Genomic DNA, 12,818 nt, shown 5'->3' on the forward strand with positions numbered 1-12,818 from the left:
AAATGAAAGATTATTTTGGCTAAAAGTGGGTTACACATAGCCGGACTATATCGGGTCTATAGTTAACCGAGACGGTGAAATGTCCCCGTCCCTTTTTATATCCTCTCCCACAAATTAGTTAAGCCTATTTTAAGATAGCCTACTGAAAAAGAAAACTATATTACATTCATTTCCTGCGTTATTTTGTAGAATATATCCTAGTATAAATTGGTTTGCTAGATTTTGTATTAGAATCCTTCTTTCGGTCTTTCGAGAAAGCCAACTTACTGAAATCCTGTTTAATCTGTTTAGAACATCATTTATCTGACCTCATTGTCCATCGCAGCTTCATCTACAGGATTCTGTCCTGTAGTTCTGTCTGTGGTTGGAGTGTTTTCTGGAGTCTCGACACACCAAACAGATCTCTGTCTTCTCTCCTTTGAAAACTCTCGCAAAGGTTCTTCAATGCCAGATTCAACAGAGGTCGATCATTTGAAGATGTTCTTCGGCAAACCGGACATTATTTAAATGTTTTATTTTTCCAAAACCTCTGAAGCTGAACACACACTGTGGCTACACGACAGGAGAACAGGTTTAATAAAAATGTCCCAGCACACCGGACAAGACAAATCCTCCTCAGAAAAAGATCTAGACGCCTTTTCGTTTTTTTTTTTTTTTACTTAGAAATGAATCTCAAAGTCCATCTTTAAATTTTCACTTTCAGTTAAAGTTAGGGTATCACCTTCATCTAACACACCTGATTCAACTCATCAGCCCATTAGCCTAGTAGAGAGACTGCGAGACTTGACATGACATGCAAGAAAAAAAAAAATTAAATCATGAGCATGGTTTATAAATCGAGGGAACGAAATAGTAAATCGTGCAATCGATTTAGCCTACTATTTTTTTCCTGCATGTCATGTCTGGGGCTCAGAACAGATGATTTAAAAAAAAAAAAAAAAAAAAAAAAAAAAAAAATAGTATATTAGGAAATATTAGGAAAAATATTAGTCTATGTAAATCTAAATACAGTACTAAATGACCGCGACTCATCATGAAGATGAAAGCCCACAAGATTATGGTAGGTTAACATTTATTTATTTATTTATTATGTTTTATTCTGATGTTATTTGCATGATACAAAGTTACGTTTCAGTTAATACGTTTCCATAAAAATATCTGAGCAAGCGTTCATTTTCTGGCCTTCCGCAGTGTCATGAAGATGAGAGGACTATGTTAAACTAGTAGGTACTTTAAAACCAACGCTATCACGACCAATTCGTATGTATTTTATGAGGTGGCTAATTCGTATGAATTCGTACGACCGCAACATTTTATATTTGTTATCCCAAATCACTCTCTTTCTTTAGTGGAAGTTTAAATGCGAGATTCTGAAAATGATTTAAATTTAGCGGGACCCGTGGTCGGGAAGAAAATCATTATATGCGGATAGCGGGTGAACACGTGAATTTTTGGCGGGAGCGTGTGCGTGCGGAACGAAAAAAAAAAAAAAAAACAGTCCCGCGCAGACCTCTAATTCAATTAAATTACACTTACTCTCAGTGTAAGTGTAATTCATGTAAATTACACTTACACTGAGAGACCACAGTTAAAAGAAGCCAGTTAATAAAAAGATTTTTGATACAAAGTATTTTTCCAAAATTAAGTATTAAAAGGTGCCCTAGAACCAGTTTTTACAAGTTGTAAATATAAGTCTAAGGTGTCCCCTGAATGTGTCTGAAGTTTCAGCTCAAAATACCCCATAGATTTTTTTAATTAATTTTTTTAACTGCCAATTTTGGGGCATCATTAACTATGCACCGATTCAGTCTGCGGCCCCTTTAAATCGCGTGCTCCCCCACCCACGAGCTCGCGCTTGCCTTGAACAGCATAAACGCAGTTCACACAGCTAATATAACCCTCAAAATGGATCTTTACAAGATGTTCGTCATGCATACTGCATGCATGCGTCTGATCATGTGAGTGTAGTATTTATTTGGATGTTTACATTTGATTCTGAATGAGTTTGATGGTGCTCCGTGGCTAAAGCTAACATTACACACTGTTGGAGAGATTTATAAAGAATGAAGTTGTATTTATGAATTATACAGACTGCAAGTGTTTAAAAATGAAAATAGCGACGGCTCTTGTCTCCGTGAATACTGTAAGAAATGATGGTAACTTTAACCACATTTAACAGTACATTAGCAACATGCTAACAAAACATTTAGAAAGACAATTTACAAATATCACTAAAAATATCATGATATCATGGATCATGTCAGTTATTATTGCTCCATCTGCCATTTTTCGCTTTTGTTCTTGCTTGCTTACCTAGTCTGTTGATTCAGCTGTGCACATCCAGACGTTAATACTGGCTGCCCTTGTGTAATGCCTTGAACATGAGCTGACATATGCAAATATTGGGGTCATACATATTAATGATCCCGACTGTTATGTAACAGTCGGTGTTATGTTGAGATTCGCCTGTTCTTCAGAGGTCTTTTAAACAAATGAGATTTACATAAGAAGGAGGAAACAATGGAGTTTGAAACTCAATGTATGTCTTTTCCATGTACTGAACACTTGTTATTCAACTATGCCAAGGTAAATTCAATTTTTGATTCTAGGGCACCTTTAATAGTATTTTCTTGCCATGACTGTAAGGTCGGGAACAAAGCCATGCACACTTATAGGCCGTCTCATTCTAACCTCCAAAGGACTGGACAAGGTAGGTACAATACCTTGAAAAATATTGATATTTGATACCATTTTTGATTTACAAAAAAAAAAAAAAAAAAAAAAAAAAAAAAAGTAAACAGTCAGTAATAAAATAAGAACAAATAAACAAATTGGAAACAAAAGCACAAATAAATACAATAGAATAAAGAGACAAGTTTTTCAGGTGAGTCTAACAGTAGTATTCAGGTAAGAAATGCTACAGAAATTAAGCAAACAAATCTAAAATAACAGACTTCATTGTAAAAATTAAATACAGATTAATGCTTACAATTAAAGTTACAAAAGAAGAGCAAAGAGTGACTTTCTCTTTGTCTTTAGTTCTTTGATTAACATGACAGACAGCAGCAGGAATATTAGACTGCTGTCACTTTAAGAGTTTATGCACAGATCCAGTATGCTGTGTGAAGGAATTTGTTGATTAATCATAACTAACATGTCTTTTCTTGCAGGATTAACATTTGTATGCTTTTGAAAACTAAATGTCCCCAAAAACTTGGGCCAAAATGTGTCTGAATCATGTATGAATATGTCCGAATAAAAGGGGAAATGAAAGTTAGGCACGCAGCTGGAAAATTATATATTAATAACCCCATGACATATTGAGTAATCAATGAACTAAATTTGCTTTGTCAGTAACAGAGGAGGGAGGGGGTTGCTGAATTTGCACATATATTGAACCAAACAAATTAGAGAAAAATTATGAGATGATGAGTAATATTTCAAGTTACCTTTGCCATGTACCTATCCTGTATAAACTGTTGTATTCTTTTTACTGGGGGATTCTCTGTGGAATGGGTCTGAGAGCCTCCCAGCCGTGATTAAAGCATGTTCATAGGCAGTTCCTGGAGTCCATCTGGTTAGTGGAACACTAGAGATCTTATTCCCAAGTGATAGTGTTCATAAGGGGACATTTGGACATACTTGTGTGTATATTTTTCAGTTTAAGCGCAATAAGCCACAAAAAACACTAGGCCTATATTTGGTACTCACAAGCTGTTTGAGATGCAGCTTATATTGATCACGCTTTTGAAGTATGTCTGAGTTCACAGTACTCCTACTGCTGAAATGTGTATACAGTATGTGGACACTTTACTATCCCATGAGGCCATGGGAGAGGATTTTTGTGAATGGCATTGAAGCGATGCGACTGACGCAGGTAGGTCACATGATAATGACAACATGGCGATTGGTGAATGTATTATGTCTGGATTACATTCATATTATATAGAATGTACTTTTTAGCCATTGCCAGTAATTTATTATTCAAAATAAGTACCTGTGTGTGATTTCTGATATAGCCGATGGGTCTGTGAATCAATTTGTTCAAAAACGCAGATTCATTCATTAACGAAACACCTGTGCTGCCGCAGAAACGTGCAACACATGAAAAAATACTATAGTAAATACTATAGTGTTTTTGAACCATACTATAGTAAATAGTATACTGTATATATTATAGTATTTACAACACTTTGTTAATGAATGCTACAGCATACTATAGTATTAACTACAGTGAACTGATAAACTATAATAAATACTGTAGTATACTTGTTTTTACTATTGTAAACTGTAGTGTATTGTAGTATAATATACACTATAGTTGTAGAAAACTTAGTACAGTATTGGGCAAAGTAATTTGTTTATATTACTTTAGTTGTTATAACTATATGTTACCACAGCAACTATAGAATTACCACAACAAATTTATTCAAGTACTTTACTATAGTATTTACTATGAATAACTATAGTATTTATTCATATCATCTTTAGTACCTTTCTGAACCTCAAAAGGTGCAGTGACGTTGCTGTCTATCGAGGAGTCAGATGCCCTTGGATTTTATCCAAAATATCTTAATTTGTGTTCTGAAGATTAACGAAGGTCTTATGGGTGTGAATGACATGAGGGTGAGTAATTAATGACAGAATTTTCATTTTTGGGAGAACTAACAAACAGAACAAACAAACAAACAAAAAAAATTGTAGCCAACTTGTTTATTTATTGTTAACATAATATGAAGGATAAAAGCTAAATGAAAAACAACAATTTGACAGAACTGATAATTCTATCTGGTACCAGTACCAGACTATCTGGTACTCCTTTATGTAAACAGATGTGACAGTGAAAAAAAGAGGAATGGCTGCATGCTTGAATTTCCACCAGTACCGATTTTATTAGAAAACATTATTACAAGCTTACCGTTGTGAATTGGGCTAAGATAAAGAGATAGTTTGGAACACTGGCTAGTTATGCTTGCTCAAAAATTGATTTTAGATAATTTTTAACCAAAATAATTATGGACTGCAGCTTTAAATATATATTACCACTACATGTTAGAACTGCTTCATTAGCTGAATTTAAATTCATGATTAAAACTCATCTTTTCTCTTGTGCTTTTAATTTTTCATAATTCTATTGTGTTTCCTGTTTTTATTTTTGTTTTTTACTGTCATGTACAGCACTTTGGCCAACCAAGGTTGATTTTAAATGTGCTTTTTAAATAAAATTTTATTTGATATTTAAATAATAATAAAAAGAGATTTTAGCCAGCTGAAATGTGTACTTAGAAATGAAAGTTCACCTGCTGCCTTAAAATTGTGAGTTAACTCAACTTGTAGATAACCTTTGTTTCAACTCAAAAATAGTCAAGACAATGCATTACTTTAAGTTAAAAATTAAACTTAAAAGTAATCCATTGTCTTGACTATTTGTAAGTTGAAACAAAGGTTATCTTCAAATTGAGCTAACTTATGTTTAGTTGAGTTAACTCACATTTTCAAGGCAGCAGGTGAACTTTCATTTCTAAGTTTAACCAGCTGAAAATGTTTTACAGTGAAAAGTGTGTGAAAGGATTACAACATTGATGTAAGAATAGGGATAGGACTCAGGAAGAACTCATGTTTAGGGATGCAATTATTAAAAGCAGAGCAGGAGCGAGTGTTGTGGAGCTGAACGAGGAGCTGGAGCGATTGCGCAACAAACGCCTCACGAGCAGCGGGACTTTTATTATGCCACAGTCGCCGCTTCAGCTTTTCCGGTCATGAGTATGAGGTAACGCAGCTCTGTTTATCATATTAGATACATTTGAGAGTGTTGAAAATGATGTTATAACGTTACTCTGTGCGTTCACTCGCCGGCTGCCGTGAGACACTGTTACACACTGCTGTAAGATAGATCGATTTTACAATATCATATTAAATGCTGGATGGCTTGTGTTGATAAATGGCATGCAATTAATTTAAAACGTATTGTATGATGGAGAAAATGCTGTATTACTGTTACTAAAAAAGTAAAGCTGCGTCTGATTATGCTATGTTAGCTACTTCACAAAATAGTGTTTTTCTCTGAGGCATGGTAAAGCATGAGACTCGCGAAAAATCAAGAAAATTTGATTTAAACAAGACTAAATGTGTTGAGCTATATATCAGTAATGAGTTTTCTGTTTATAAATATATCAAACAGTTGTTCCCTTGTCTATTAAAATATGTAAATATTAAAGTGTCTTTGGTGTTTCCATGGTTTCTACAAAACAAAACCGGAAACCGAGGGTAACGCGGGGATGGCGCCATTGACAGGCGACTCCTCACACGTCCCGCAGCCTTGGTTAAAATTGCAATTCTCACGATTTACAAATAGTTGCAAACATTTGATATATTGCAAGTACTCAAGTGAACAAAATATGTAACAGTGGCCTAGTGTTTTTTTGATATTCCAATCTTACATATTGTGCCTTTGACGTTTCAGTTGTATTTTCTTCACATCCTATTTTGTTCATTTATTTTCTTCACTAAACTTTTGACAACTGGGAACTGAATCTCACAATTTTGTGTGGGTGGTAGGGGTTCTCCAGCTCTGTTGAATTTGTGTGAAATGGGTGGGGGTGGGGGTGGGGGTAGGAGTGAGGATGTTGATGGTGGGGGGGCTCCAGCTCTTTTGAAACTGTGTAAAATGGGTTTGGGTGCTCCCCCTTGGTTGAAATTGCGTGGTGGGAGTGGGGGCCTATATGCATGTGTGTCGACATCCGAGGCTAAAAAGAGAGGACAGATACACACTCATTCACACATACAAGGTGAATAACCATAGACATCATTGATGTGTTCTGATACACACTTACTTTTCATGTTGTCCTGCATCTTCTGCAACACAGTGAGCTTCAGGTTGCTCAGGTGTTTTGGGACACTGATCGTCTCTGTAATATTTTGTGGATCCGGCAGTCTAATCTGAGATCTGGAAAACATTCAGGAGTCAACGATACTGCTGATTCAGAACCACAGAAAAGATCAACCAGAAATAAAAACACAAACCTTTGCAATGTGCTCTTAAAGTTCTGTAATGAAAATAACATCATTCAGCAAAACTGAATTTGGTTTTCATATTTGAAAATGACATTCATGTTACCACAGAATAATGAAGATGCATTGACACCTGCAGAAATGACACATCTTCAGCCTTCATCTGCTTCTCTATGTCTCTGATTGTGTTTGTGAGAGATGAAATCTGTTTGGTCATCTCTTCAATCTTCTGCTTTATCTTCTGACTCTTCTGCTTCTCTTCTTCTCTCAGCGCTGTTATTCTGGCTTCTTCTTCTTTGCGTAGAAACTGGTGAAGTTTCTCAAACTCCTCATTTATTTGAATCTTTGTGTCTTGAGTCTGAATCTGAAATTAAAGACATTTTTACACAACAATATAAAGGATAAACTAAATCTGTATCAATACACACATTTCTAGAATTGCTTAAATCACTGTTTATTTCAAACCTTAATTTGTTGAGCAGTTTGATCCAAAGTCTTTTTAAAATTCATAAATACTCTCAGTTTCTTCTGTAAGCGTCCCAGTGAATATCCAAGTTCCTTCTGAAAGCAAAATTAAAAAGGTGTCTTTCCTTTCTTTTATTGATATTTTTGTATTATTTTATATAGTACAAACTTGTGCTGACTGATGCACACAAACTCCAACCACTCTGTTTTATAATTTAAAGGTATAATGTATGTAGCAAAATTAAAATAATGAGTCAATGCATCTCTCAATGCATCCTTCTTCCAAAATGTGTTTTTGTCTTACCCTGATTCGCTATGGTAAGCCTCTTATAAGTAGAACCGATACCGATAATTTGTGTTTATGTGCCCGATAACCGATATGCAGAACCAATATTTATTTATTGTTATACTTCTGTTTTTGACACGATTACAACACTGAACTGAACAAACCATTTTATTTATAACAATCACTCCCTCCTGCATAGAAAACAAAACAAATCTGATTTATACACCAATAAATAGAAGGAACTGAAAGTGCAAACATTTTTTAAAAAAAGTGCACTTACTAAACTGTTTTTGTTGAAAAAATAAAATCTTCAATGAGGCAAAAAAAGTTCATAAATAAAGCACATAAAAGTAATTCTAACCAATTAAAAAAATAAAATAAAACCTTCTAAACCACCTGAAAAAAAATAGCATTGTTATTTTAATGTAGAAAACAGTCTTTCATGTTCATTTTAATCTTCATCACAAAAATAAAATTATAAATCATTTATTTATAAAAAGCATCAGTACCGATACTAATGTTAACAATAAGCAGAATAAATGTCTAATGTTTTCAAATGTAACAAATTAAAGACAGGAGTCATATCACCTTTGCAGAAACGTAATACTTCATTTTAAACTACAGTTTTAGTAGATTTATAACCTGTCTAATAGGCTAAAGAGTGAAAAATATGTGAAATAGCTGAATAATATTCTCTGGAATACTGGAATATAACAAACAAAACATCGTATTTTATTGCATTTCTCAACTGGTATGTTATATTAGAATTATTAATAATGTTTTTGTCGTTCTAGATTATGAAATAGGCCTATCTGTTGACAAGGCGCTGTTTATCTATGCATTTACACAGAACTATAGGCTACTCAAACTGCGATCGCTCGCGATTTCACGAGACTAATGATGAGCACAGACAACAGAGAATTAAATTCAGCGCTTTTATTTCCAACATGTGTACATTCATGGCTGTAGTATTTAATTCATGCAAAGATACATCTTTATTGATACAGGACTTGACGGATTATTTTACGTGACTCCGTGAGCTTGTCTCTATTTCTTAGAGACAAGCTGCATAAACTACATTTCAGGGATTTGATTTGTGCATTAATGGCTGTTATGTTAAATAAAGTTTACTAATTACAGTAAAGCATTACATGTGCACACCTTTGTCTCGTCTCCCCTCAGATGCGCTGTGGCGATCCTGCACGCAATTCTCAAAACACCCACAAGATGGCAGTGTTTATCGGTAAATCCGATATTACAAAACCAATTATGGTAAAATGCTAAAAATATCGGGGAAAATATCGGTAAGTCGATATATCGGTCAATCTCTATTTATGAGTGTTTATATTTTAGACCTATCGGGAATATCATCAAAAAGTTGATTTATTTCACTATTTCCATTCAAAAAGTGAAACTATATCTATATTATATTCATTCATTACACACAGACTGATATATTTCAAATGTTTATTTCTTTTAATTTTGATGATTATAACTGACAACTAAGGAAAATCCCAAATTCAGTATCTCAGAAAATTAGAATATTGTGAAAAGGTTCAATATTGAAGACACCTGGTGCCACACTCTAATCAGCTAATTAACTCAAAACACCTGCAAAGGCCTTTAAATGGTCTCTGAGTCTAGTTCTGTAGGCTACACAATCATGGGGAAGACTGATGACTTGACAGCTGTCGAAAAGACGACCATTGACACCTTGCACAAGGAGGGCAAGACACAAAAAGACATTGCAAAAGAGGCTGGCTGTTCACAGAGCTCTGTGTCCAAGCACATTAATAGAGAGGCGAAGGGAAGGAAAAGATGTGGTAGAGAAAAAAAAAAAAAAAAAAAAAAAAAGTGTACAAGCAATAGGGATAACCGCACCCTGGAGAGGATTGTGAAACAAAACCCATTCAAAAATGTGGGGGAGATTCACAAAGAGTGGACTGCAGCTGGAGTCAGAGCTTCAAGAACCACTACACACAGATGTATGCAAGACATGGGTTTCAGCTGTCGCATTCCTTGTGTCAAGCCACTCTTGAACAACAGACAGCATCAGAAGCATCTCGCCTGGGCTAAAGACAAAAAGGACTGGACTGCTGCTGAGTGGTCCAAAGTTATGTTCTCTGATGAAAGTAAATTTTGCATTTCCCTTGGAAATCAGGGTCCCAGAGTCTGGAGGAAGAGAGGAGAGGCACACAATCCACATTGCTTGAGGTCCAGTGTAAAGTTTCCACAGTCAGTGATGGTTTGGGGTGCCATGTCATCTGCTGGTGTTGGTCCACTGTGTTTTCTGAGGTCCAAGGACAACGCAGCTGTATACCAGGACATTTTAGAGCACTTCATGCTTCCTGCTGCTGACCAACTTTATGGAGATGCAGATTTCATTTTCCAACAGGACTTGGCACCTGCACACAGTGCCAAAGCTACCAGTACCTGGTTTAAGGACCATGGTATCCCTGTTCTTAATTGTCCAGCAAACTCGCCTGACCTTAACCCTATAGAAAATCTATGGGGTATTGTGAAGAGGCAGATGCGATATGCTAGACCCAACAATGCAGAAGAGCTGAAGGCCACTATCAGAGCAACCTGGGCTCTCATAACACCTGAGCAGTGCCACAGACTGATGGACTCCATGCCACGCCGCATTGCTGCAGTAATTCAGGCAAAAGTATTGAGTGCTGTACATGCTCATACTTTTCATGTTCATACTTTTCAGTTGGCCAAGATTTCTAAAAATCATTTCTTTGTATTGGTCTTAAGTAATATTCTAATTTTCTGAGATACTGAATTTGGGAAATTTCCTTAGTTGTCAGTTATAATCATCAAAATGAAAAGACAAACATTTGAAATATATCAGTCTGTGTGTAATGAATGAATATAATATACAAGTTTGGAATTAGTGAAATAAATCAACTTTTTGATGACCAGCACCTGTATTTGCAAATAACCTTTAAAGAACCTTTTTTAGTGGACCTTTATTCTCTTAATACAGTTAAAAGTGTGTCATTTTTCAAGTCAGAACAAAATGCTTTGATTTAGGTTTGAAAGAGGAAGACTTGAAAAAGGAAGCTCACTGATATAGCTTTACAAAATATTTGTGAATAAACTCTTAACTTATATAATAAACTTATTTTATAAATATTTTTGTCATTGTGAAAATATCTGTCAGTTGATGTTTAATCATTAAATAAAATGTTTTGAACACCATTTATCTGACCTTATTGTCCATCGCAGCTTCATCTACAGGACAGAATCTGTGGTTGGAGTGTTTTCTGGAGTCTCGACACACCAAACACACGAGCTGTTGATCTTCCAGACAGAAGAGTTTGAGCTTCTCTTTGTGAAAGCTGCAGACTCCAGATGGAGATTTCTGTCTTCTGTCTTGTTGGTAGGTTTCGCTCAGGTTCTTCAAAGCCATATTTAATGGAGGATGTTTGTGTGAAGATACTCTTTGGCAAACTGGACACGTTTTAGATGAATTCTTTCTCCAAAACCTCTGAATACAATGTTCACAGAAACTGTGACTACAGGACAGAACGACAGGATTTCTAAAAAATATCCAAGCACACTGCACAAGACAAATCCTACTCAGAAAAAGATCTAGATGCCATTCTTCCAAGTCACTTAAAAAGTTTACTTTCAGCCAGGCAAAAACTCTATTTCAACTCTCAGTCTCTATTTCAAACTCTGTCTATTTTAAATCAAAAAAGCTTCACATCCACAGCCGGTCCTCCAAAAATGTGTGTTCGACCAGTTTGAAGGGAGAGACAAAAGCCTGAGGTGGAGAATATCAATATCGTCAATCAGCAGAGAGGAGCCGAGAGCAAGTCGGTTGGTGCTGTGCAAGCAGAAAGTTCTTCTTTCCGGTGACTGGGGAGTGACTTTGCCTCTGACAGGAAACAGGTCTTGCGTATAGCGTTGTCCGAAAAAGGACCCTAGTCCTTCAGTAAGATACAGAAAAATAAAACAGAGAGATAGACAAATAGTACGTTCCCACATCACCCCCTACATTTTATTAATGCGTTTAGTCAAAATGTCTTCAAGTAGATTTCCATTTTGTATTTGTTTGGCTCAGGCTGCATAGGAGTTTAGCCATGAGTAACTTTATTTCAGTGATCTTTTGTATCTGCTGTAACTCATATGCATGGTGCCATCAAACCTAAAGGGTTAGTCCACTCAAAAATGAAATTTCTGTCATTAATCACTCACCCTCATGCCGTTCCACACCCGTAAGACGTTAATCTTCATAACACAAATTAAGATATTTTTGTTGAAATCTGATGGCTCAGTGAGGCCCGCATTGACAGCAATGACATTTCCTCTTTCAAGATCCATAAACGTATTTAAATCAGTTCATGTGAGTACAGTGGTTCAATATTAATATTATAAAGTGACGAGAATATTTAACGGTAAAAAAAAAAAAAAAAATGGACCGCGGACATGCCTTGGCTTCGCGCTGCATCCGCTCAGCATCCGCGATTAAAATCTTACCTCCGCGGCGGCAAATTGATACAACCGTTACAGTAAAAGGCGCGTGCGCATCCACGGATCCGACATGGGTCCACTCAGGATCCGCTGATTGACAGTAGAATATACGGCGCAACCCGGAGGCGAAGCTGATCCTCTGAGCGGCGCCAAAACGAATGTGACAGTCACGCGGGTTTGGCGACTTGAATGCTGATCCGCCTAGGAGTCTCCTGCTCTTTGGGTACTACATGAAATTGTTAGGTCAACTTTAAAACACTTGTAATCGCCTTTTTGTTTTGCATTTCCCAGTTAAGCCGTTCTTGTCACGATCACCAGTGAGTGCGCCCTATCAGCCACTAGAGGGCACTCCATCCCGGACTCTCATTTCCACCCATTGCATTCACTACATTACCCATAAGACACTTCCCTGGACACATCAACCTCGTTCATTGCACTCAGCTGTTTTGTGTTTGTTCAGTTGTTTCTGTCCTCAGTTGTGGTTTGTTGTATTGTTACGAGCACTTTTTGTTACCTCTGGCTTTCTGTTTTTTGTGGACTGTTACATGGATTTTGACCCTTGCCTGTTCTC

General features: G+C 36.2%; 1 protein-coding gene across 1 annotated transcript; it reads right to left on the reverse strand.

Moving 5' to 3' along the window:
• Positions 1-5,565: 5,565 nt before the first annotated feature.
• Positions 5,566-11,584, reverse strand: LOC137013053 (E3 ubiquitin-protein ligase TRIM35-like). Its single transcript, XM_067376634.1, has 6 exons — positions 10,980-11,584; positions 7,477-7,572; positions 7,145-7,375; positions 7,024-7,046; positions 6,834-6,946; positions 5,566-6,746 (listed from the first exon to the last, which is right to left on the reverse strand). Exons 1-6 carry the CDS (start codon positions 11,178-11,180, stop codon positions 6,475-6,477), a joined length of 936 nt encoding a protein of 311 aa, XP_067232735.1. The 5' UTR covers positions 11,181-11,584; the 3' UTR covers positions 5,566-6,474.
• Between the last annotated feature and the right edge of the window lie 1,234 nt (positions 11,585-12,818).

Source organism: Chanodichthys erythropterus, chromosome 22, assembly GCF_024489055.1.
Source record: "Chanodichthys erythropterus isolate Z2021 chromosome 22, ASM2448905v1, whole genome shotgun sequence".
NCBI classification, from domain to species: Eukaryota; Metazoa; Chordata; class Actinopteri; order Cypriniformes; family Xenocyprididae; genus Chanodichthys; species Chanodichthys erythropterus.

What these genes read in the sequence shown, in the direction of transcription:
- LOC137013053 (XM_067376634.1), bottom strand. Translation starts at nt 11,180, where the DNA reads ATGGCTTTGAAGAACCTGAGCGAAACCTACCAACAAGACAGAAGACAG. An exon ending in AAGCTGCGATGGACAATAAG is followed by an intron (nt 7,573 to 10,979) that starts GTCAGATAAATG and finishes TTTTGCTTTCAG; the next exon opens with AAGGAACTTGGATATTCACT. An exon ending in AAGATGTGTCATTTCTGCAG is followed by an intron (nt 7,047 to 7,144) that starts GTGTCAATGCAT and finishes TTTTCATTACAG; the next exon opens with AACTTTAAGAGCACATTGCA.